The following is a 27,459-nucleotide window of genomic DNA, read 5'->3' as shown; positions in this document are numbered from 1 at the left end:
ACTGACTAGAAGGAGTTGTGAGGACATGCCAATAAGATTTCTACTTATACTGACTAGAAGGAGTTGTGAGGACATGCCAATAAGATTTCTACTTATACTGTCACTAGAAGGAGTTGTGAGGACATGCCAATAAGATTTCTACTTATACTGACTAGAAAGAGTTGTGAGGACATGCCAATAAGATTTCTACTTATACTGACTAGAAAGAGTTGTGAGGACATGCCAATAAGATTTCTACTTATACTGTCTAGAAGGAGTTGTGAGGACATGCCAATAAGATTTCTACTTATACTGACTAGAAGGAGTTGTGAGGACATGCCAATAAGATTTCTACTTATACTGACTAGAAAGAGTTGTGAGGACATGCCAATAAGATTTCTACTTATACTGACTAGAAGGAGTTGTGAGGACATGCCAATAAGATTTCTACTTATACTGACTAGAAGGAGTTGGCAGGACATGCCAATAAGATTTCTACTTATACTGACTAGAAGGAGTTGTGAGGACATGAAAATAAGATTTCTACTTATACTGTCTAGAAGGAGTTGTGAGGACATGCCAATAAGATTTCTACTTATACTGACTAGAAAGAGTTGTGACGACATGCCAATAAGATTTCTACTTATACTGACTAGAAGGAGTTGTGAGGACATGCCAATAAGATTTCTACTTATACTGACTAGAAGGAGTTGTGAGGACATGCCAATAAGATTTCTACTTATACTGACTAGAAAGAGTTGTGAGGACATGCCAATAAGATTTCTACTTATACTGACTAGAAAGAGTTGTGAGGACATGCCAATAAGATTTCTACTTATACTGACTAGAAGGAGTTGTGAGGACATGAAAATAAGATTTCTACTTATACTGTCTAGAAGGAGTTGTGAGGACATGAAAATAAGATTTCTACTTATACTGTCTAGAAAGAGTTGTGAGGACATGCCAATAAGATTTCTACTTATACTGACTAGAAAGAGTTGTGAGGACATGCCAATAAGATTTCTACTTATACTGACTAGAAGGAGTTGTGAGGACATGCCAATAAGATTTCTACTTATACTGTCTAGAAGGAGTTGTGAGGACATGCCAATATGATTTCTACTTATACTGTCTAGAAGGAGTTGTGAGGACATGCCAATAAGATTTCTACTTATACTGTCTAGAAGGAGTTGTGAGGACATGCCAATAAGATTTCTACTTATACTGACTAGAAAGAGTTGTGAGGACATGCCAATAAGATTTCTACTTATACTGACTAGAAGGAGTTGTGAGGACATGCCAATAAGATTTCTACTTATACTGTCTAGAAAGAGTTGTGAGGACATGCCAATAAGATTTCTACTTATACTGACTAGAAGGAGTTGTGAGGACATGCCAATAAGATTTCTACTTATACTGACTAGAAAGAGTTGTGAGGACATGCCAATAAGATTTCTACTTATACTGACTAGAAGGAGTTGGCAGGACATGCCAATAAGATTTCTACTTATACTGACTAGAAGGAGTTGTGAGGACATGAAAATAAGATTTCTACTTATACTGTCTAGAAAGAGTTGTGAGGACATGCCAATAAGATTTCTACTTATACTGACTAGAAAGAGTTGTGAGGACATGCCAATAAGATTTCTACTTATACTGACTAGAAGGAGTTGTGAGGACATGCCAATAAGATTTCTACTTATACTGACTAGAAGGAGTTGTGAGGACATGCCAATAAGATTTCTACTTATACTGTCACTAGAAGGAGTTGTGAGGACATGCCAATAAGATTTCTACTTATACTGACTAGAAAGAGTTGTGAGGACATGCCAATAAGATTTCTACTTATACTGACTAGAAAGAGTTGTGAGGACATGCCAATAAGATTTCTACTTATACTGTCTAGAAGGAGTTGTGAGGACATGCCAATAAGATTTCTACTTATACTGACTAGAAGGAGTTGTGAGGACATGCCAATAAGATTTCTACTTATACTGACTAGAAAGAGTTGTGAGGACATGCCAATAAGATTTCTACTTATACTGACTAGAAGGAGTTGTGAGGACATGCCAATAAGATTTCTACTTATACTGACTAGAAGGAGTTGGCAGGACATGCCAATAAGATTTCTACTTATACTGACTAGAAGGAGTTGTGAGGACATGAAAATAAGATTTCTACTTATACTGTCTAGAAGGAGTTGTGAGGACATGCCAATAAGATTTCTACTTATACTGACTAGAAAGAGTTGTGACGACATGCCAATAAGATTTCTACTTATACTGACTAGAAGGAGTTGTGAGGACATGCCAATAAGATTTCTACTTATACTGACTAGAAGGAGTTGTGAGGACATGCCAATAAGATTTCTACTTATACTGACTAGAAAGAGTTGTGAGGACATGCCAATAAGATTTCTACTTATACTGACTAGAAAGAGTTGTGAGGACATGCCAATAAGATTTCTACTTATACTGACTAGAAGGAGTTGTGAGGACATGAAAATAAGATTTCTACTTATACTGTCTAGAAGGAGTTGTGAGGACATGAAAATAAGATTTCTACTTATACTGTCTAGAAAGAGTTGTGAGGACATGCCAATAAGATTTCTACTTATACTGACTAGAAAGAGTTGTGAGGACATGCCAATAAGATTTCTACTTATACTGACTAGAAGGAGTTGTGAGGACATGCCAATAAGATTTCTACTTATACTGACTAGAAGGAGTTGTGAGGACATGCCAATAAGATTTCTACTTATACTGTCACTAGAAGGAGTTGTGAGGACATGCCAATAAGATTTCTACTTATACTGACTAGAAAGAGTTGTGAGGACATGCCAATAAGATTTCTACTTATACTGACTAGAAAGAGTTGTGAGGACATGCCAATAAGATTTCTACTTATACTGTCTAGAAGGAGTTGTGAGGACATGCCAATAAGATTTCTACTTATACTGACTAGAAGGAGTTGTGAGGACATGCCAATAAGATTTCTACTTATACTGACTAGAAAGAGTTGTGAGGACATGCCAATAAGATTTCTACTTATACTGACTAGAAGGAGTTGTGAGGACATGCCAATAAGATTTCTACTTATACTGACTAGAAGGAGTTGGCAGGACATGCCAATAAGATTTCTACTTATACTGACTAGAAGGAGTTGTGAGGACATGAAAATAAGATTTCTACTTATACTGTCTAGAAAGAGTTGTGAGGACATGCCAATAAGATTTCTACTTATACTGACTAGAAAGAGTTGTGAGGACATGCCAATAAGATTTCTACTTATACTGACTAGAAGGAGTTGTGAGGACATGCCAATAAGATTTCTACTTATACTGACTAGAAGGAGTTGTGAGGACATGCCAATAAGATTTCTACTTATACTGTCACTAGAAGGAGTTGTGAGGACATGCCAATAAGATTTCTACTTATACTGACTAGAAAGAGTTGTGAGGACATGCCAATAAGATTTCTACTTATACTGACTAGAAAGAGTTGTGAGGACATGCCAATAAGATTTCTACTTATACTGTCTAGAAGGAGTTGTGAGGACATGCCAATAAGATTTCTACTTATACTGACTAGAAGGAGTTGTGAGGACATGCCAATAAGATTTCTACTTATACTGACTAGAAAGAGTTGTGAGGACATGCCAATAAGATTTCTACTTATACTGACTAGAAGGAGTTGTGAGGACATGCCAATAAGATTTCTACTTATACTGACTAGAAGGAGTTGGCAGGACATGCCAATAAGATTTCTACTTATACTGACTAGAAGGAGTTGTGAGGACATGAAAATAAGATTTCTACTTATACTGTCTAGAAGGAGTTGTGAGGACATGCCAATAAGATTTCTACTTATACTGACTAGAAAGAGTTGTGACGACATGCCAATAAGATTTCTACTTATACTGACTAGAAGGAGTTGTGAGGACATGCCAATAAGATTTCTACTTATACTGACTAGAAGGAGTTGTGAGGACATGCCAATAAGATTTCTACTTATACTGACTAGAAAGAGTTGTGAGGACATGCCAATAAGATTTCTACTTATACTGACTAGAAAGAGTTGTGAGGACATGCCAATAAGATTTCTACTTATACTGACTAGAAGGAGTTGTGAGGACATGAAAATAAGATTTCTACTTATACTGTCTAGAAGGAGTTGTGAGGACATGAAAATAAGATTTCTACTTATACTGTCTAGAAAGAGTTGTGAGGACATGCCAATAAGATTTCTACTTATACTGACTAGAAAGAGTTGTGAGGACATGCCAATAAGATTTCTACTTATACTGACTAGAAGGAGTTGTGAGGACATGCCAATAAGATTTCTACTTATACTGACTAGAAGGAGTTGTGAGGACATGCCAATAAGATTTCTACTTATACTGTCACTAGAAGGAGTTGTGAGGACATGCCAATAAGATTTCTACTTATACTGACTAGAAAGAGTTGTGAGGACATGCCAATAAGATTTCTACTTATACTGACTAGAAAGAGTTGTGAGGACATGCCAATAAGATTTCTACTTATACTGTCTAGAAGGAGTTGTGAGGACATGCCAATAAGATTTCTACTTATACTGACTAGAAGGAGTTGTGAGGACATGCCAATAAGATTTCTACTTATACTGACTAGAAAGAGTTGTGAGGACATGCCAATAAGATTTCTACTTATACTGACTAGAAGGAGTTGTGAGGACATGCCAATAAGATTTCTACTTATACTGACTAGAAGGAGTTGGCAGGACATGCCAATAAGATTTCTACTTATACTGACTAGAAGGAGTTGTGAGGACATGAAAATAAGATTTCTACTTATACTGTCTAGAAGGAGTTGTGAGGACATGCCAATAAGATTTCTACTTATACTGACTAGAAAGAGTTGTGAGGACATGCCAATAAGATTTCTACTTATACTGACTAGAAGGAGTTGTGAGGACATGCCAATAAGATTTCTACTTATACTGACTAGAAGGAGTTGTGAGGACATGCCAATAAGATTTCTACTTATACTGACTAGAAAGAGTTGTGAGGACATGCCAATAAGATTTCTACTTATACTGACTAGAAAGAGTTGTGAGGACATGCCAATAAGATTTCTACTTATACTGACTAGAAGGAGTTGTGAGGACATGAAAATAAGATTTCTACTTATACTGTCTAGAAGGAGTTGTGAGGACATGAAAATAAGATTTCTACTTATACTGTCTAGAAAGAGTTGTGAGGACATGCCAATAAGATTTCTACTTATACTGACTAGAAAGAGTTGTGAGGACATGCCAATAAGATTTCTACTTATACTGACTAGAAGGAGTTGTGAGGACATGCCAATAAGATTTCTACTTATACTGTCACTAGAAGGAGTTGTGAGGACATGCCAATAAGATTTCTACTTATACTGACTAGAAAGAGTTGTGAGGACATGCCAATAAGATTTCTACTTATACTGACTAGAAAGAGTTGTGAGGACATGCCAATAAGATTTCTACTTATACTGACTAGAAAGAGTTGTGAGGACATGCCAATAAGATTTCTACTTATACTGACTAGAAGGAGTTGTGAGGACATGCCAATAAGATTTCTACTTATACTGTCTAGAAAGAGTTGTGAGGACATGCCAATAAGATTTCTACTTATACTGACTAGAAGGAGTTGTGAGGACATGCCAATAAGATTTCTACTTATACTGACTAGAAAGAGTTGTGAGGACATGCCAATAAGATTTCTACTTATACTGACTAGAAGGAGTTGTGAGGACATGCCAATAAGATTTCTACTTATACTGACTAGAAGGAGTTGTGAGGACATGCCAATAAGATTTCTACTTATACTGACTAGAAGGAGTTGTGAGGACATGCCAATAAGATTTCTACTTATACTGTCACTAGAAGGAGTTGTGAGGACATGCCAATAAGATTTCTACTTATACTGACTAGAAGGAGTTGTGAGGACATGAAAATAAGATTTCTACTTATACTGTCTAGAAGGAGTTGTGAGGACATGAAAATAAGATTTCTACTTATACTGTCTAGAAAGAGTTGTGAGGACATGCCAATAAGATTTCTACTTATACTAACTAGAAAGAGTTGTGAGGACATGCCAATAAGATTTCTACTTATACTGACTAGAAGGAGTTGTGAGGACATGCCAATAAGATTTCTACTTATACTGACTAGAAGGAGTTGTGAGGACATGCCAATAAGATTTCTACTTATACTGTCACTAGAAGGAGTTGTGAGGACATGCCAATAAGATTTCTACTTATACTGACTAGAAAGAGTTGTGAGGACATGCCAATAAGATTTCTACTTATACTGACTAGAAAGAGTTGTGAGGACATGCCAATAAGATTTCTACTTATACTGTCTAGAAGGAGTTGTGAGGACATGCCAATAAGATTTCTACTTATACTGACTAGAAGGAGTTGTGAGGACATGCCAATAAGATTTCTACTTATACTGACTAGAAAGAGTTGTGAGGACATGCCAATAAGATTTCTACTTATACTGACTAGAAGGAGTTGTGAGGACATGCCAATAAGATTTCTACTTATACTGACTAGAAGGAGTTGGCAGGACATGCCAATAAGATTTCTACTTATACTGACTAGAAGGAGTTGTGAGGACATGAAAATAAGATTTCTACTTATACTGTCTAGAAGGAGTTGTGAGGACATGCCAATAAGATTTCTACTTATACTGACTAGAAAGAGTTGTGAGGACATGCCAATAAGATTTCTACTTATACTGACTAGAAGGAGTTGTGAGGACATGCCAATAAGATTTCTACTTATACTGACTAGAAGGAGTTGTGAGGACATGCCAATAAGATTTCTACTTATACTGACTAGAAAGAGTTGTGAGGACATGCCAATAAGATTTCTACTTATACTGACTAGAAAGAGTTGTGAGGACATGCCAATAAGATTTCTACTTATACTGACTAGAAGGAGTTGTGAGGACATGAAAATAAGATTTCTACTTATACTGTCTAGAAGGTGTTGTGAGGACATGAAAATAAGATTTCTACTTATACTGTCTAGAAAGAGTTGTGAGGACATGCCAATAAGATTTCTACTTATACTGACTAGAAAGAGTTGTGAGGACATGCCAATAAGATTTCTACTTATACTGACTAGAAGGAGTTGTGAGGACATGCCAATAAGATTTCTACTTATACTGACTAGAAGGAGTTGTGAGGACATGCCAATAAGATTTCTACTTATACTGTCACTAGAAGGAGTTGTGAGGACATGCCAATAAGATTTCTACTTATACTGACTAGAAAGAGTTGTGAGGACATGCCAATAAGATTTCTACTTATACTGACTAGAAAGAGTTGTGAGGACATGCCAATAAGATTTCTACTTATACTGACTAGAAGGAGTTGTGAGGACATGCCAATAAGATTTCTACTTATACTGTCTAGAAAGAGTTGTGAGGACATGCCAATAAGATTTCTACTTATACTGACTAGAAGGAGTTGTGAGGACATGCCAATAAGATTTCTACTTATACTGACTAGAAAGAGTTGTGAGGACATGCCAATAAGATTTCTACTTATACTGACTAGAAGGAGTTGTGAGGACATGCCAATAAGATTTCTACTTATACTGACTAGAAAGAGTTGTGAGGACATGCCAATAAGATTTCTACTTATACTGACTAGAAGGAGTTGTGAGGACATGCCAATAAGATTTCTACTTATACTGACTAGAAGGAGTTGTGAGGACATGCCAATAAGATTTCTACTTATACTGACTAGAAAGAGTTGTGAGGACATGCCAATAAGATTTCTACTTATACTGACTAGAAGGAGTTGTGAGGACATGCCAATAAGATTTCTACTTATACTGACTAGAAGGAGTTGTGAGGACATGCCAATAAGATTTCTACTTATACTGTCTAGAAAGAGTTGTGAGGACATGCCAATAAGATTTCTACTTATACTGACTAGAAGGAGTTGTGAGGACATGCCAATAAGATTTCTACTTATACTGACTAGAAGGAGTTGTGAGGACATGCCAATAAGATTTCTACTTATACTGTCTAGAAGGAGTTGTGAGGACATGCCAATAAGATAGATCCACCAAAATAACACAATTGAGTTAAATATGTAATTTTCAATAATGAAACAGCTTTTAAGTAATATTTCAACCTCCCGAATGTCTGAGTGAAGAGATACGGAGAGAAATGCAGCTAAACTTATACTGTTTATTATTTCATAAAACAAAACCCCCTTTCCATGCTGTAAATTTGATTTTTTCAATTTCAACATCAAGAACCAGGTTTATTTTCGTGTCTGGAAATCCATGGATAGTGTTCTACAACTGAGGGAGTAACACTTACATGGCACATGGATGGATAGACAGAGCAACAGATAGACAAAACAAACAGGGCAATTTCTATTTACCTCTAAAAAAAAACTGATTTGGGGGTTATAATAATTGGTAGTTGCTTTTGTACTACAACAATGATTTTTGTGTACATCTAAAATGCATGGACTATATGAATTTTGCATTGTGTGGTAGAGCCTTTTAATTCTGAATCTAATCCACTTTATTTCCGATTCTCCGATACTGTTAACACAAATAACATAGGTCCATTTGCAAGGTAGTTCATAGGACAAAAGTCACTATAAGATGATTTGTTTCTTTGTGCATTGTGGTTTGATTTTTTAAATTACGTTCTGAATTAAATAATTTCATTTGATTTCGTTCAATTAATAATGATACTATTCCTAAATAAATTGTCTTTTTCTATCTTATTTCATTCCATACATAACAAAATGATATAATTGTAGACTTTACCATTATCTGCTTTCTCTGCCTCCTCTCCTCTTTGTTTGTATCCAAATATTAAATCTATCCAATGATGAAGGTGTGATGATACATAATCAGACTCTAAAGCCATTCTCAGAGACTCTTTAAAATCCTCTGGACCTAAAATAGAAGTAAACATCTGACTCAATTCCAGTCTAAGGTACTGTTTAAAATCTGTTGGACCTTTAATTGAAATAATCTGACTCTAAAGCCATTCTCAGGGACTCTTTAAATTGAAAACATTTTTTGTTGTTGTTATAAGAGTTGTATTTGATTCACTATCCTCCTAGTTATCAAATTCTGAACAAAATCATGAGAAGTTATACCCTTGAAACTTAACATTCATCAAGGTGCAATGCTTTTAGAAGAATCATTAATGAAAAATTTATAATGCAAAAGGGAAAACTTATTATCGTCCTTAGAATATTTTAAATAAAGACTTACTAATTGCCCAAGGTGGGAGATCTACGTCACCAATTGGTTTACCATCTTGTCTGATACCAAAATTTGTGATCTGCAACAAAATAAAATTACCAATTAGTGATCACTGCACAAAATATTTTGTTCTGCTTCAGTATAACATGAGTCAACATAAAAAGGTCCATAAGCAATTGTAGGAGTGGGTTGAAAAAATGACTTATCAAGGGAAGATAACTCAATTGTTTAAATATTTCTAATTGACAACTGATTTATTTTTACTTATGTTATATAAACATTTGTGGTTTTGCAGCAAAGCATGATATTTCAATGTATAAGTAAAATAAGCATATCTTCAATTTTATACAAATAAAAACAAAAAGCATAAGTTTTAAAATAGCATAGTTTTGAACAACACAGATAATTTGGATCAAAATGATAGCCTGCTAATTGATGAAATCTTAGCTTATTTAGAAAAAAAATATTTACCCCTTTGTTGTAAAGGAAATCGGGATGATCAGGAGAATAAAACTCTGGTATCAATTCTTTAAAATCAGCTGCACCTTCTAAACAATTCTGCCAGGTATCTAACAAACTGAAATGTATAATTTTTCATTTATTTATTATTCAAAATGTACCATCTTAACAACAACATGATATAAAAGATAATGTCTGTTTGAAATGTATAGAAAACAAAAAAGTATCTGACTATAAGATGCACATTTTTTTTATTAGTTTTTATTGGCTTTGACTTACCTGACAGTAACTGCCAGTACTCTAAGATCTGTACTTTGCGTCTTTTTGTTGTTGGGATGCATAAGTATCCTGCTACACTCACTCTGTGTTTTTGTAAGATGTATTTCTGCTTTGTATTCTATATGTAAGAGCTAAGCCCTTTTTAACTGATCTGTATTGTTTGTTACACCACTGTCCAAGGTCTAAAACTTGTTTAACCCTACCCCTATCCCAAGTCAGGGGCCTGTTATTCATGGTCTTCATTTGTTGCTGTATACCATATTTGTTTTTCGTTCATTATTTTAAAAATAAATCAGGCCATTCGTTTTCTAGTTTTAATTGTTTTGCATTTGTCAATCTGAATAATCTGTATGGGTTCTACTCATTGTTGACCTATAGTGGTAAATTTCTGTGTCATTTGGTCTCTTGTGGAGAGTTGTTTCATTGGCAATCATATTACATCTTTTTACTTAAATAGCAAGATATTAAACTTTAACAACTATTTGTATTTTTATATAATTTTTACCTGTTAAACATTCTGTCTGGCTGATCAAATTTACCATTCTGTAAACACAGCACATATTCTGGGGCTGAAAAATATAAATAAGCGTTTGACTGAACAAAAATCTATTTACTTTCATTTTTTCAAGTAATAAAAACTTAGTTGTTAACTTCTATGTAAATTGGTATTGGTAAAATATGTATCATGCACTAAATTCCTAAATTCCAAGAAATTAAACAATCATTATAAATCACTGGAAGAATTTAACTTTCACAATAAACAACTTATCCATAGGACTCAAATCAGCTAAAAAGTGTAAATCTAACTGCTTGTAACCATTGAAGGGTAAAGTTTGCAATAATTTAACAGTGGGAAGTAAAATCAAATATTGCATTGTCAATAAAGCATTGGTTGTAGTTAATTCAAGTACTATTCCAGACAATGGGAGATAACTCCAGTTTTTAAAGATGACTTTAACAATAACATCATTTATATTTTTAGAAAATATATTACATTCCAGCACCTTGCAAAAGTTATGTTATTTTCTTGACAAGTGTAACATCAGTTAGTGACTTGAATATCTGAGCATATATTACATTGATAAATTTCGGGATGTTCATGGATAGGATGTATAGAATGTAATTATGATCAATGCACTATATTTTGTGTATCAAAAAGGTAGTAATAAGCATTGGAAGATTTAGATATCAAGTCAGTAACATAGGGTTTTGATTGCATTTCATGCAATCGTTACCCCAAAATAGAAAAATTTTCTATGTAGATTGAACTAGATGTGTCAAAGCCAAACGAATGGCCCCGTCTCAAAAAGTTGAAAAATCTGCAATTTCAATAACACATGTGGACACAAACATGATGGTAGTCTCACATATTGAAAATCAGCTCAAAATCTGGAGGCATATAGAAAAAAAGTTTGTATAACTTTCAAAGTTGTAAACCCTTAATTTTGGCAATAATTAGCAGAGCAGAACGAAACTTAAACTTGATCTTTAACTCATCATGGTTAGCTCACATAGCAAAAATCAGCCCAATATCTGAAAGCATTTAGAAAAAAGTCACGTATAACTGTGATTTTCAACAATTTATCAAAGTCCATAGCCCGTAATTTCGGCAAAAATTATCGGAGCAGAACGAAACTTAAACTTGATCTGTAACTCATCATGGCTAACTGGCATACGAAAAATCAGCCCAATATCTGAAGATGTTTAGAAAAAAAGTTTGTATAACTGTGATTTTCAACAATTTATCAAAGTCCATAGCCCGTAATTTCAGCAAAAATTAGCGGAGCAGAACAAAACTTCAATTTGATTTGTAACTCATCTTGGTTAACTCACATGCCAAAAATCATCCCAATATCTGAAAGTATTTAGAAAACAAGTCTGTATAACTGTGATTTTCAACAATTTATCAGAGTCCAAAGCCGTAATTTCAGCAAAAATTAGCAGAGCGGAACGAAACTTGTACTTGATCTGTAACTCATCATGGTTAACTCACATACCAATCAGCCCAATATCTGAAGGCGTTTAGAAAAAAAACTCTGTGTAATGGTTTGTTGGGGAATGATGGAATTACGGAATGACAGACAAGAGTAAAACTATATGGCACCAACAAATTCATGGCGGGGCCATAAAAAAAAGAATATTTTCTTTTGCATGAGCTACACTCACATATTGGTTTCTGAATTTACTTTCCTTCCATTAAATTTTGATTCATTTTTATTGTGAATAGACAAAACCTGTCATATTGCCACTGTAACAAAATGATTCTAGTAATTTTAATATATTTACCTATTCTAGCTAGGTAAAACAAAACATAACCAGGTGTTGAATAATGAGATCCATATAAAAACTTGGGTTCTGGCATTTCTCTGTATCTTTCCTAAAAAAAGGTTCAAATATATCAATTATTGAAGTTTTAGAAAAAAAACAAGACTTTAACTGAGCCATTACAGAGGATCCAATCTACAAATGTATGATAATAAGCAAATGAAGGAGTATAAATTTTAAACATGCAAACAGCCAGTCATTGAGAGATTTGAACTTTACTAGAACAAATGTGAAAATAATCTCATCCATGGGATGACTTTTTTTGTGGAAATTGTGAGTTTAATATATATATACCAAACAATGTGCATAAGTTCAACAGGTTTGTCAAGTGTTAGGTTTAAAATTGTGTTTTTAAAAAGTAAAAACAAATGATATTTTTATAAAAACATTTATCAGTGTTAAGATTTTTATAAACATTTATCAGTGTTAAGATATTTACCCTAGTTTTCTCAATTCTGTCTTCATTTAATGCTCCAATAGGTTTGGATAAATCTCTAAAAACTGATGGGTCATTTAAATCTAAAACAAACAATAAAACAGAATATATTATTGTTTAATACATGTCAAAATTCTGACAGAATAGCATTTGCAAGAATGAAAACTTCCATTAGAAATTGGATAGCATTTTTTATATGCAGCATTTTCACTTTGATCTTGTGTTTTTGTTCATTGATGGTAAATAACAATAATAAATGCACAGAATTATTTCACAACTTGCAGTATTTCCGTCATTGATATAATTGAGTAAACTGTAGATCTTTTTAATCATGTAGGTAGAGCATGCAAACAGGAAAATTTATTTTCATAATCATTATTTAACTTAATCCAAGAATCCTTACCAAGGTGACTAGATGAGTAATCTGATAAGATCCAAGGCATCACTGGGTACTGTGTTAGGTCACTAAAACTTCTGTCCGCTAAACTGAAATACAAATTTGATAACTTTAAGTATGTTCACACCTTTCCCAAAACTGTTTATTGTTCATTAATAAATAAGTTATATATTGCATGTTCTCAGATCTTTAGACTATCAATATTTTGCATCCTGTGACACTTGACCTTCTCATAGAAGCATTGTATATCCTTCAGACAGTTGTGACCTGACTTTGATATCATAGGTTTGATACATTCAAAGAATTCATTGAATTTATAAATATTACTATGTCAGACATTCACAAAATAATGCTTTTCCTTATATCTTTACAAAATTGTACATTTTTACAACCTGTAGTTTTTAAACAAGCTCAGTGACCTTTAACTGTTATGACATTCTTTTAAAATAGCACAGTATAATTATCTTTTTTGTAATGTACTGGGAAAACTGTCACATTTTGAGTATATCCCAATACTACCTTAAAACTGATAATGTAATTATAAAAGTTTGCTACCATACCTGTTTAAATACATAATATAATCATAATTAGATATATTGCCACTCTGCCACCGTAAGGTCATATCCTCCTGGCCAGGCGACTCTAAATCTAAATCTGAAATTGAATTATTAAATCTTTTCTTATTTCAAAAGAATAGAATAATAATGTTATTTCTTGTTTAACTAAATATTTTGGCTTTCATATGTGAGAATAGTTGTTGAAAAACTTCCTTTTGGGTAAACAAATTTTATCATATATCAAGTGATTTTTTAGGTGTTTCTCTATGTACTAAAAATAAGTGTGTTCAGGTTTAATGTGCTTTGCAACTCAAGGTGCTTGTTAATTCAGTGCTATTTGAGTTTTTTTCTGTCTCCACAAGTTTGACAAAAAGGACCCTAATGACAGAGATGACTGACGGCAGGTGATGACAACTAAACGTCATTTCAACTCACAGAGGAAAGAGACATAACTTTCTTTTATCGATCCATAATTTAACTTTTAAATTTAATGAAAGTAAGTGAATATACTCCACTATAAAGGTAGTTATTATTATTATTTTAAATGTCATCAACAGAACTGTAACATTCTAAATCTAATTATTTCTTATTTAGGACATATACATCTTTACAGTTCAACTCTTACCACTTTGTTCCTTCATTTTGAAGAAAAGGTCGTTGCGTAATTCTGGACTAGATAATGATAAGTACAGATGAGTACAGGAGCTGCCTTCTTTACAGAAAATTTCTATACCCTAAAAAATAAATATAATTTGTACTACTTTAATTGCTCTTTCTTGTACAGCCGCCTTTTAACCAAATAACAACACATATTATCTATTCACCTGTATGGCCATTGTCAGGTCAACAACAAAGAAAGGATATGTTTGGTAAACTTATAAGGAATATCAAAACTTTTGTATCAAATATTTTTAATCATGCAAGTTGTTATAGAGTTGACCCTTCTTTTCATTTACAACATATGGACAGTTGGTTAACAGTTGGTTAAATTTTACTCATACTTTGATAAAATTATCTAGAAAGTTAGATATGACAATTATGCCAAAAAGAGATGATGACGACAAAGGTCCAATACTGCACTGACACAGCCTTTTACAGCTGGTATAATTTTTATGTAAACACTGGGCTGGATGTTAAGCAACAAACAATCATTCAATGTTCACTTTAAAAATACTTACTATCTGTCTCAATAAAAATCTCCTTTTTATGAGTCTATTTATATCTTTTAATCTGATTTTAATTACTGGTATCTGAAATATAGAGATAATTAAATCAATATATAAGCTTTCAATCATTTACTGCTGAGACACAAGAGAAGTGAAGAATTTTTACAGAGTCATATTTCAATCCAATGACATATTTAAGTCCGAAGAATGTATTTTTCCCCATTTTTGAAAATCCGTCTTAAATATTTGACACTTGAAGACTTCAACAATTAAAATAACTAATGAACTTCTTTGGTTAATAGAAACAGCAATATTATATTATATTATAAAATTGATATATTACTCCTGTACTTACACTTTCTATATTATTAAACGGTTGGAAGTACAATATTTTATTGGTCAACATAATACGTCCAGGATTGGTCACTAACGGTGTGATTCTGTCACCTTGTGTTTCCAGGACGATATTTTCATATAAATCTTCCAACCTGCAGATAAAAAAAGACAACCATTATTGAAGCACTATATAAAAAGTAAGGTGATATATGTTGTATGATTGAGAGAGATTTGTATGGGAAAACAATGCATGCTTCATAAAAGGGCAAGTATGGTTTTACTTATGACACTTAACAATCTGGTGATTAGTCATGAACGGTGAAAGGTCAAGGAATTTTATCTACCGGTACTACAAATTGGAAATATCTGTGTTTTTGTCAAATATATTTCATATTGGTCTAACAAGTCATGATGGCTTACATTTTGAAACAGATGACTGCACTTTACAATTAGGAACCCTTTCTTTAGAAGCTTTTTTTTGTCAGCAGGAATCCTCAATCAAGGAATATCCTGCTAGAAAAACGGGCTCAGTTATCAGTACATCTTACCAGCTGAGAAGGATTTCTCAATATCATAGAAAGATCACAATTAATAATGTAAAGTCCTCAAAGTAATATCATCTCTTTAAATAGACCATTAATAACAAGAGGCTGTCACAACAACAGCAAACCGGATTTATTAACATTTATTTGTGTCCTACAATATCACAAGAACCATTACTGATGAATGGTGAAAGTGAAAATCGTCAATATCAAATTTGACCTCCATTTTGTCATCAGTATCAACATATTAAAATTTGAAAAGCTTAGATTGAATGGTTCATGAGTAAATGCAACAACCTGAATGGAAACGCCATTTTACGATCTTTCAAGAACCATAACTCCTGAACGGTAAAAGTCAAAATCGTCATTATTGTACTTGACCTCTATTTTCTCATCAGTAACAACATATTAAAATTTCAAAAGCTTTGGTTGAATGGTTCATGAGAAAATGCACGGACACGACGGGAAAAACCATTTTTCAATCTTTCAAGAACCATAACTCCTGAACAGTAAAAGTCAAAATCGTCATTATTGAACTTGACCTCCATTTTGTCATCAGTAACAGCATATTAAAATTTCGGAAGCTTTGGTAGAACAGTTCATGCATAAATGCACGGACACGACTGGAAACTCCATTTTTCAATCTTTCGAGAACCATAACTCCTGAACGGTAAAAGTCAAATTCGTCATTATTGAATTTGACCTCCATTCTTTCATTAGTAACAACATATTAAAATTTGGGAAGCTTTGGTAGAACAGTTCATGGGTAAATGCTTGGACAACTCCATTTTTCAATCTTTCAAGAACCATAACTCCTGAACGGTAAAAGTCAAAATCGCCATTATTGAACTTGACCTTCGTATAGTTGTCAGTAATAACATATTAAAATTTTAAAAGCTTTGGTTGAACGGTTCATGAGTTAATGCACGGACAACATTTGATTGCCGACCGCCCGCCCGGCCGCCCGCCGTACATCCCCAAATCAATAACCGACATTTTTGTCACAAAAATCCGGTTAAAAATGGTAACAGTCAATCATCTGTACTAGGTATTCAAATTACTTGTATGTACATACCAACTTGTATTGAACTTTACTCTTGATCTTCTCGACAGAACAATAGCATTAATCTGTAATTAATAAAAATAATGTTATAAACAAAATTGTACAGGATTCCATACAACATTGGGTCTTGTCTGCCCTTGTCATTATAAATACTTTATTTATTAGTAAAATACACCAACAATAAATAAAAAAGATTCAAATGGTTCATAACATTCAATGAAAGTTTGAAACCTTTAATCTCAGACTGAACCAAAATGTAGATGAAACCACTGTTAGGACTATGATGAAATCTAGGATCTTTAGTCTGGCCTTTACAACAGGTGAGACAAAATGACAAAAATATAAAATACTATAACCATGTTGCCTAAGTGGTATAGAAGATTAAAATAACTGTAAATTTAGAAATCAAAGGGAGGTTTTTATTAATACCAATAATGAGACTTGGTGAGTATTGCAATAACCAGTCATTCTGATATAAAATAAATATATGCAGATTTTCAGGAAATCATAATGATTAACATTGCATTTTTGTCCTTTCTTAAAAAACCCAATTTAAATGTATACAATAATTTCTGAATTTAAAATATTAGTCTGATGTAGATTTGTTTGTGTACCGTACCTTGAACTTACATCTTTCCCCTTAATGAAATACATGTGGACACTTAATTTTTCAGTTCAATGAAAGCAGTATCAGTTAAAGGATTCTGATATTTTATCCTTAATATGTATAAATCAAAATGTTAGACAACCCAAAACAGCATCAAAATATTGTTTAAAACTCACCATAGCATTCTGTTCAGAAGGGGGGAGTGTAGAGGCTCTGTGTAATTGACATATTTGTGGTAAACAATCATCAACAACAACATAATTCAGTGAAAAAATGTGTTCTGCTGGTTCCTTAAAAAAAATATTTTATAGCATCAATATCAAAACTCAATAATTTCCATTACAAAATTTCAGTACTCATGGACAAAGTAAATACAAATATTAAAACATATTTTAAAGTTCTATAATAGTTTTCTCATGCAGTTCTTCCCGCCAAAGTTGACACCAATATTTGGTTTGTGGCTCAACAGTACTCTCAGATGAGCAGTATAGCATTTCATTTAGATTAGCGTTGAAAAGCATTTTAAGCAAATATCTTAGTTCTTGATGTTAAGGATACTTTAAAAAGTTTTGTATAATATTCCCTGTATGCATATAGCATTGACAGGAAATCCTATCTTCATAATAAAATTAACGGTACCAATTTTCATGCTCCAGATGCGCATTTTGACAATACATGTCTCTTCAGTGATGCTCGTGGCCAAATATTTGAAATCCAAAGCTTATATAAAAGATGAAGAGCTATAATCCAAAAGGTCCAAAAAGTATAGCCAAATCAGCGGAAGGAATCAGAGCTTTGCATGAGGGAGATACATTCCTTAATTTATAATAATTTCTATCATTTATAATAATTTCTATCATAAAAGTATCTTTGTAAACAATACCTCCATTTAGTAGTCACTTATCAGTCTTATGCGCCCTTATATTCTATCAGTTCTAAAAGAACCCAAGCATTTCACACTGTATAAATGACAAAATGGTTAAATGATTATTCATTATGTTCATAATGTTAGACTCAGATCGATGTCCGGCCTCTTATAGACGTCCGTTTCTCAAATCGACGTCTAATATTTTGATACTTTTATCGCCGTCCAATGTGCTGGAATGTATTGACAAAACTACGCATGATTGACTATAGTCCTCTCTAATCGATGTCCAATGTCTATAAATAATAAATTCCTGGACTTATTTGTTAACACTTATACAAGTACATGTTTTGTAGGATTCAAACATTTATACCTACTTTCCATATAGATTTTCGCAACCCGAAATAAGTATAATGCATATTAAAGTTTATCTTGATAAAAAGTTAATCGAATCGATCTTCATAGTAGTGTGTCATTCCTATTCATGTTAATAAATGACTTGCATGTAAGTCATTCCTATTCATGTTAATAAATGACATGCATGTAAGTGTATGTCAAGAAAAAGCAACCTAACGACAAATAAAACCAAACGACATCTATAGGACAATATGTAATCTTCAACAATAGACAAAATAAAGAAGTACAGCCAATGTCTTTTTGTATTATAATTCGGACTCTGTAAGATACTTTACAACAAATTTCTGATTTTTAAACCTGGAGTGAAACATATACGCAAGAAATTGGCATTTTTTATGTTGTGCTGTTACACAACTGTTCTAGGTTGTATGCTCATACACACATTTAACCCAGATATATTCTTTATGGGCCTGTAGTACAGTAGTTTTCGATGGATTTTGTCTGTCATTTTTGTTTTTCAGATTTTTTTTTATAAATAAGACCGTTAATTTTCTTATTTGAAATGTTTACATCATTCGTGTCATAACACATCTCCTTATTTTTATGTAATCTCTGAAATTAAAAACAAGAGTGCACACTGCACACGATGAAATGTCTCGCCTTCTATACTAATCATTGATATTATGTTGATAGTCCTAAGTATAAAGCTTAGCTTTATTACAACTGTCACATAAACTTAACATTAACCAAAATAACTAAACAAAGACCAATGAACCTTGAAAAAGAGGTCCAGGTCAGATGAACCATGCCAGGCAGACAGGTACAGCTAACAATGCTTCTATACAACATATATAGTTGACACATTACTTATAGTTTAAGAAAAATAGACCAAAACACAAAAACTTAACACTGTGCAATGAACCGTGAAAATGAGGTCAAGGTTAAATAAAACCTGCTCTACTGACATAAAGATCATAAAATATTTCCATACACCAAATATAGTTGACCTATGGCATATAGCATTAGAACTCAAAAACTTAACTTTGACCACTGAACCATGAAAATGAGGTCAAGGTCACATGACATCTGCCCGCTAGACATGTACACTTAACAATCATTCCATACAACAAATATAGTAGACCTATTGCATATGGTATGAGAAAAACAGACCAAAACACAAAAATTTAACTAAAACCACTGAACCATGAAAATGAGGTCAAGGTCAGATGACACCTGCCAGTTGGACATGTACACCTTACAGTCCTTCCATACACCGAATATACTAGCCCTATTGCTTATAGTATCTGAGATATGGACTTGACCACCAAAACTTAACCTTGTTCACTGATCCATGAAATGAGGTCGAGGTCAAGTGAAAACTGTCTGACAGACACGAGGACCTTGCAAGGTACGCACATATCAAATATAGTTATCCTATTACTTATAATAAGAGAGAATTCAACATTACAAAAAATTTGAACTTTTTTTTCAAGTGGTCACTGACGGAAACTTAGTAACATGAAGTATCTATATACAAAGTATGAAGCATCCAGGTCTTCTACCTTCTAAAATATAAAGCTTTTAAAAAGTGAGCTAACGCCGCCGCCGTAGCCACCGCCGCCGGATCACTATCCCTATGTTGCAGGCTCGACAAAAATGATATAACAACCTGTTTACATATTTAGTCTAGTATATTGTAAGTCTTTAAAAAAAATATTTTTAAATAGATCCTATTGTCACCGATAATATGTTTAAAGGTCTAAAAGTTTCAGCTGCTGTCGGTTCTGGTCATTGTGTATTCTGTGTCCAAAACGGACGTTGGTTAGAGAAGCTAAAAATTGGCCGTTGATTAGAGAAGCCAAGAATGGATGTCGATTTGATAAACATAAAATTGGCCGTCGATTTGGAAGGATATTTTATTGTGACGTCAGATTTGGACGTCGATTTGAGGAACGGACGTCGATTAGAAACGGGACATCGATCTGAGTCTTACATATTTTTGCAAAGAATGCCATTTCAAACACTTTAAAGTTTCTATGTTTATTATTTACATTCCATTAAATTATTACCAAATAAACACATTTATTTCCATATTATATATTTTAAACCCTTTCCATTACCTTAATGAAGACATAAGGACTTAGTATGTTATTTTCTTTCATTGCTACAGTTTGTGTGCAGGCCACTTTTATCATTTTATCTTTATGGTCTATCCTGAAGAAAAAAGATAAAACATTAAGTTAATATTCCATCAATCTAACTATAGACAACAATTAAGTTAATATTCCATCAATTTAATTATAGACCACAATTAAGTTAATATTCCATCAATCTAACTATAGACAACAATTAAGTTAATATTCCATCAATCTAACTACAGACAACAATTAAGTTAATATTCCATCAATCTAACCATAGACAACAATTAAGTTAATATTCCATCAATCTAACTATAGACAACAATTAAGTTAATATTCCATCAATCTAACGACAGACAACAATTAAGTTAATATTCCATCAATCTAACTATAGACAACAACTAAGTTAATATTCCATCAATCTAACTATAGACAACAATTAAGTTAATATTCCATCAATCTAACTATAGACAACAATTAAGTTAATATTCCATCAATCTAACTACAGACAACAATTAAGTTAATATTCCATCAATCTAACCATAGACAACAATTAAGTTAATATTCCATCAATCTAACGGTAGACAACAATTAAGTTAATATTCCATCAATCTAACTATAGACAACAATTCAGTTAATATTCCATCAATCTTACTATAGACAACAATTCAGTTAATATTCCATCAATCTAACTATAGACAACAACTAAGTTAATATTCCATCAATCTAACTATAGACAACAATTAAGTTAATATTCCATCAATCTAACTATAGACAACAACTAAGTTAATATTCCATCAATCTAACTATAGACAACAATTAAGTTAATATTCCATCAATCTAACTATAGACAACAATTAAGTTAATATTCCATCAATCTAACTACAGACAACAATTAAGTTAATATTCCATCAATCTAACCATAGACAACAATTAAGTTAATATTCCATCAATCTAACGATAGACAACAATTAAGTTAATATTCCATCAATCTAACGACAGACAACAATTAAGTTAATATTCCATCAATCTAACTACAGACAACAATTAAGTTAATATTCCATCAATCTAACTGTAGACAACAATTAAGTTAATATTCCATCAATCTAACTATAGACAACAACTAAGTTAATATTCCATCAATCTAACGATAGACAACAATTAAGTTAATATTCCATCAATCTGACTGTAGACAACAATTAAGTTAATATTCCATCAATCAAACTATAGACAACAATTAATATTCCATCAATCTAACGATAGACAACAATTAAGTTAATATTCCATCAATCTAACGATAGACAACAATTAAGTTAATATTCCATCAATCTAACTGTAGACAACAATTAAGTTAATATTCCATCAATCTAACGATAGACAACAATTAAGTTAATATTCCATCAATTTAACGATAGACAACAATTAAGTTAATATTCCATCAATCTAACGATAGACAACAATTAAGTTAATATTCCATCAATCTGACTGTAGACAACAATTAAGTTAATATTCCATCAATCAAACTATAGACAACAATTAATATTCCATCAATCTAACGATAGACAACAATTAAGTTAATATTCCATCAATCTAACGATAGACAACAATTAAGTTAATATTCCATCAATCTAACTGTAGACAATAATTAAGTTAATATTCCATCAATCTAACGATAGACAACAATTAAGTTAATATTCCATCAATTTAACGATAGACAACAATTAAGTTAATATTCCATCAATCTAACGATAGACAACAATTAAGTTAATATTCCATCAATCTAACGATAGACAACAATTAAGTTAATATTCCATCAATCTAACTATAGACAACAAGTAAGTTAATATTCCATCAATCTAACTACAGACAACAATTAAGTTAATATTCCATCAATCTAACTATAGACAACAATTAATATTCCATCAATCTAACGATAGATAACAATTAAGTTAATATTCCATCAATTTAACGATAGACAACAATTAAGTTAATATTCCATCAATCTAACTATAGACAACAATTAAGTTAATATTCCATCAATCTAACTATAGACAACAACTAAGTTAATATTCCATCAATCTAACTATAGACAACAATTAAGTTAATATTCCATCAATCTAACTATAGACAACAATTAAGTTAATATTCCATCAATCTAACTATAGATAACAATTAAGTTAATATTCCATCAATTTAACGATAGACAACAATTAAGTTAATATTCCATCAATCTAACTATAGACAACAATTAATATTCCATCAATCTAACGATAGATAACAATTAAGTTAATATTCCATCAATTTAACGATAGACAACAATTAAGTTAATATTCCATCAATCTAACTATAGACAACAAGTAAGTTAATATTCCATCAATCTAACTACAGACAACAATTAAGTTAATATTCCATCAATCTAACTATAGACAACAATTAATATTCCATCAATCTAACAATAGATAACAATTAAGTTAATATTCCATCAATTTAAAGATAGACAACAATTAAGTTAATATTCCATCAATCTAACTATAGACAACAACTAAGTTAATATTCCATCAATCTAACTATAGACAACAATTAAGTTAATATTCCATCAATCTAACTATAGACAACAATTAAGTTAATATTCCATCAATCTAACTATAGACAACAATTAAGTTAATATTCCATCAATCTAGCTATAGACAACAATTAAGTTAATATTCCATCAATCTAATTATAGACAACAATTTAGTTTTTCTACAAACACTAGTATGAACAAATTTACAATAGGTATGGAATGTTTCAATGGCAGATAATCAGTGGAAGATTAGTGTGGATGAATTGTTACAGTAAATCATATATCCTAATATAATAGATTACTTTCGAGTTATGTCCTTTATCGAAAAAATTTGTCAATTATGCACACCTTTATGACGTCATTAACCAGAAAGAGGGGATCACTTATATCCCTGCACTATCAAAGTTCATCAAGTGTCTTGGCGTTTGTCATTTTGCAGGATCAACTAGAAATAAATGTTTGTTCTGTAGGGACTTAATATAATTGCAGTTAATACAAAGTAAAAGAAGAATTCAAGAAGTGAAAAGAAATACCCATTTCTGTTAAGCAAGTGGCATGGTAGATAAAAGTGAGACATGATTGTAATTTAGTTTCTATAATTTTTGTGCTATTTTCACATTTCCTGACTGGTGTGAGAAAAATATTTCTCCTCACTAGTGAAAAATCTGTTCTCGGCAAATGATTAGTCGAAATTTGATTATGACGTCAAAATGTTTTGTTTTCTTCTCAATTTTCCTATTGTGACGTCATGAAAAAAGGGGACCTTGCCTGATGACGTCGCATATAAAGAGCACAATTTTCTGAAAATCTTTGAAAAAGAACGATAAAAAGCATTAGAGAAACAGATTCCGACACTATAACTCGTGTATTACGATATTTCTCCACTCTGGACAGTTAAATTTTATTATTTAAAGGGCTCGGCAAGCCTCGCACTTTAAATAATAAAATTTAACTGTCTCGAGTGGAGAAATATCGTAATACACTTGTTGCAGTGTAAGAATCTATATTTACATAAAAAGGCAGAGTTTGTCTTAATGTTGTTCTCCATCTGCACTCTAAAAAACAACAGGATTAAAAGTTACAAGTTATATTTTATCTAATTTTTTAGTTACAATAGATAAATAAGGTTACTTACTTAGAAAACAACCCACCAGACCACTCATCTACTTCTGTCACATATCTTAATGGAAACTGTAATAGAAACGGATTAGAAAACTATAATGAAAAGGTCCTTACAAATTGAAACATGTCAAGTAATACTTGTCAAATGCAAATGTTAATATCAGTAATTTTGATTTAAAGGTTCAGTGAAAATGCATGTCTGCATCACAGAATTCATTTCTCTGTCTTCTTTTAAGGTTCCTTCTACCCATTAAAGGTAAACTCTTTTTGTATTTGTGTTATTTAAACGTGAATAAATAAAGAAGTAGGGAATGTGTCAATGCAAGTCTAATAGCAAAATGCAATAAACCAAAAAGGACATCAAATGTCCAGTAATAAACAAATGTCCAGTAATAAACAAATGTTCATACTCACATATACAGTTAGTCTTTATGTCATTTGGTCTCTGGTGTAGAACTGTCTAATTGACAATTATATCACATCTTTTTATCTGTATAGCTCTATATTGCCTGTTGACTTCACAAGTTGTTATGTTAAAGTACCTTTCAGTATTAAATGTAAATAGATAGCTCCAACAGTTCCATAATATAGATCAGACAATTGTTTGTACAATTATAATATAAAATAGAACTGTTGGTGACCTTCTGCTGTTGTTTTTTATTTGGTCGGGTTGTTGTCTCTTTGACACATTCCCCATTTCCATTCACAATTTTATTAGTCTGTAACTTAAATAATACCTTCAGAATAGGGTTCTGACTTTCCTTTGGAACAAACACAACTGACTTGGAACATATTTTCAAATGTCCTCTCTGTTTCCTGTAAGAAAAAAGAACAAATAGTGTGCTGTGTTATCACAATAAAAAACAAATTGCAAAATCTATCTAATATTTTGATTAAAATTGACATAAACAAGCAATTTTACTGAATAAAAGATTTTAAAAAAATATGCAGATGAATACAGAATTTTCAGCCAAAATTATTATTTTGTTTGATTTTTATCATAAAGAATCTTTAAAAATCCTTTCAAAATAATACTTTATCAGAGAAATAATGTTTTTGTCCAAGCAAAAAAAAAAAGTACCAATGTGCAACTTACATGTTTTCATGATGTCTTCATTATCTATCATAGAAGTCTCATTCATTTAAATGAGAAAGGTCAGACAAATATTTTTGTAAAATCATTTGAATAATATAATTGGAAACATAAAAACATTGTGTACCTTTTGACAGCTTCTGGTTCTGGAAGACCACAAGGATAATAGAAAACACTGTAGTCTTCAAAATAGATTTCTCCTGGATCTAGTAATAACAGATTAAACCTGGAAAAGAATGGATAACCTTCTAATATACAAGTCATAAAAAAATAGTTAAATAATTAATAACACATGATGACATTTAGCATGTTTAGTTTTAAAATAAAGTTTAATAAGGAGATCAGAAGCACAAACATAGTAAAGTATGCCAATCTCCATCATAGTAAAGTATGCCAATCTTTCTCTCCATCATAGTTGTTCATTGGTTGGAGTTGTTGTAACATAGTTGTTCATTGGTTGGAGTTGTTGTAACATAGTTGTTCATTGGTTGGAGTTGTTGTAACATAGTTGTTCATTGGTTGGAGTTGTTGTAACATAGTTGTTCATTGGTTGGAGTTGTTGTAAGATATTTGTGCTTTTGTGGATACACATTTTTGTTGATTGAGGGAAATTGCATTTTGGGTGGATGTTTGATTTCTTGGTTTTGACAAAGTCTGCATTATTCTCATTTTTATACTTTATGCTATGTTTGATTTTATTCAATTCAGTCGTTCACTAAAAGAAGACATTTGTATGTATTTCCAATAGGAACCTATGTTAAACTAAGTCCCCTGCTGGCAGCCATCCTGGATGATAGATTGGCTACAAAGTAACAACACTTGGTCAGCACCTCATAAGGAACATTCATGCTATGTTTGGTTTCATTCCATTCAGTGGTTCTCTAGAAGAAGTCATTTGTATGCATTTCCCGTAGGGTCCTATGTTAAACTTAGTCCCCTGCTGGCGGCCATCTTGGATGATGGATCGGCTACAAAGTAACAATTAACACTTGGTCAGCACCTCATAAGAAACATTCATGCCATGTTTGGTTTCATTCCAATCAGTGGTTCTCTAGAAGAAGTTCAAAATGTAAAAAGTTAAAGAAGACAACGGACAACGAAGATGGATGACGACAACGGACGCCAAGTGATGAGAAAAGCTCACTTGGCCCTCCGGGCCAGGTGAGGTAAAAATGCAGAAAATTCAAACTCTTCATTCAGTGAAAAACCTTGATAATGTATGTTTCAGTGCACTGTTACCAGTATTACTATTAGCAGGAACATATATACTGATGGGACTTGTCACTTAGATATATGATTCCGGCTAATGCCCTTTACCATCAGGCGTCAAATGGCCATTTTTGGTTACCATTAGCGTCAAATTGGTTAAAATTTTGCCATGATTCGTCAAATTATGCTTATCATGATTCGTCAGAGGTCTCAAATAGTTATCATTATTGACCATGTTGACATTTTTAGAAAAAAATTGAAAGTGTTTCGTCTAAATCAGTCGATTCTTTTGTACATTTTTATTGTCATGCCCCAAAAATTACCGTTAATGTCATTTGGCAAGAATTAATTATTATTTCAGTTTTTTCGTCATGAAAATACCCCCATCACCTCCCTCAGCTATAAGCCACAAAAATCTTCATAGAAATAACACAAGTCATAAGACATAAGATATCACATAACCCAACAAAGAAAAACTAAGTCATTTGTAAGTGAATGACAGTGTATAAATTCTTATGAAACTACATGATATATACATATAAAAAAATCATAAACCTTTCTTTTGAAGCAGTGTCATTTTCTAAAAAAGACATTATTCAAAGAATTCATAAATGTGAAATTCAGTCTGTGTTCATATCCATTTGGTCTGTTTCCGGGTTGATTAGAGTTTTATTCTACTTCCGGTTTGAAGGTTAAAT

At 32.3% G+C, this 27,459-nt stretch overlaps 1 protein-coding gene across 1 annotated transcript in view; it reads right to left on the bottom strand.

The window, feature by feature from the left end:
• Nucleotides 1-27,443, bottom strand: part of LOC139525347 (protein FAN-like) — a 41,171-nt gene extending 13,728 nt beyond the window's left edge. The window contains exons 1-18 of the mRNA XM_071320559.1: nt 27,317-27,443; nt 25,680-25,778; nt 25,197-25,275; nt 24,473-24,528; nt 20,757-20,850; nt 17,591-17,704; nt 16,820-16,872; nt 15,222-15,354; nt 14,879-14,950; nt 14,326-14,434; nt 13,704-13,797; nt 13,150-13,232; nt 12,750-12,829; nt 12,272-12,362; nt 10,491-10,554; nt 9,719-9,824; nt 9,257-9,326; nt 8,801-8,932 (exon numbers count right to left, since the gene is read on the bottom strand). Coding sequence (XP_071176660.1) covers nt 8,801-8,932; nt 9,257-9,326; nt 9,719-9,824; nt 10,491-10,554; nt 12,272-12,362; nt 12,750-12,829; nt 13,150-13,232; nt 13,704-13,797; nt 14,326-14,434; nt 14,879-14,950; nt 15,222-15,354; nt 16,820-16,872; nt 17,591-17,704; nt 20,757-20,850; nt 24,473-24,528; nt 25,197-25,275; nt 25,680-25,778; nt 27,317-27,354 — 1,567 coding nt within the window. The 5' untranslated portion in view covers nt 27,355-27,443. The remainder of the gene's footprint in view (nt 1-8,800; nt 8,933-9,256; nt 9,327-9,718; nt 9,825-10,490; nt 10,555-12,271; nt 12,363-12,749; nt 12,830-13,149; nt 13,233-13,703; nt 13,798-14,325; nt 14,435-14,878; nt 14,951-15,221; nt 15,355-16,819; nt 16,873-17,590; nt 17,705-20,756; nt 20,851-24,472; nt 24,529-25,196; nt 25,276-25,679; nt 25,779-27,316) is intronic.
• Between the last annotated feature and the right edge of the window lie 16 nt (nt 27,444-27,459).

Source organism: Mytilus edulis, chromosome 5 (genome assembly GCF_963676685.1).
Source record: "Mytilus edulis chromosome 5, xbMytEdul2.2, whole genome shotgun sequence".
Classification (NCBI taxonomy): Eukaryota; Metazoa; Mollusca; class Bivalvia; order Mytilida; family Mytilidae; genus Mytilus; species Mytilus edulis.
Note: the sequence above shows the minus strand (reverse complement) of the source record. Positions and strands in the feature narration are given on the sequence as shown.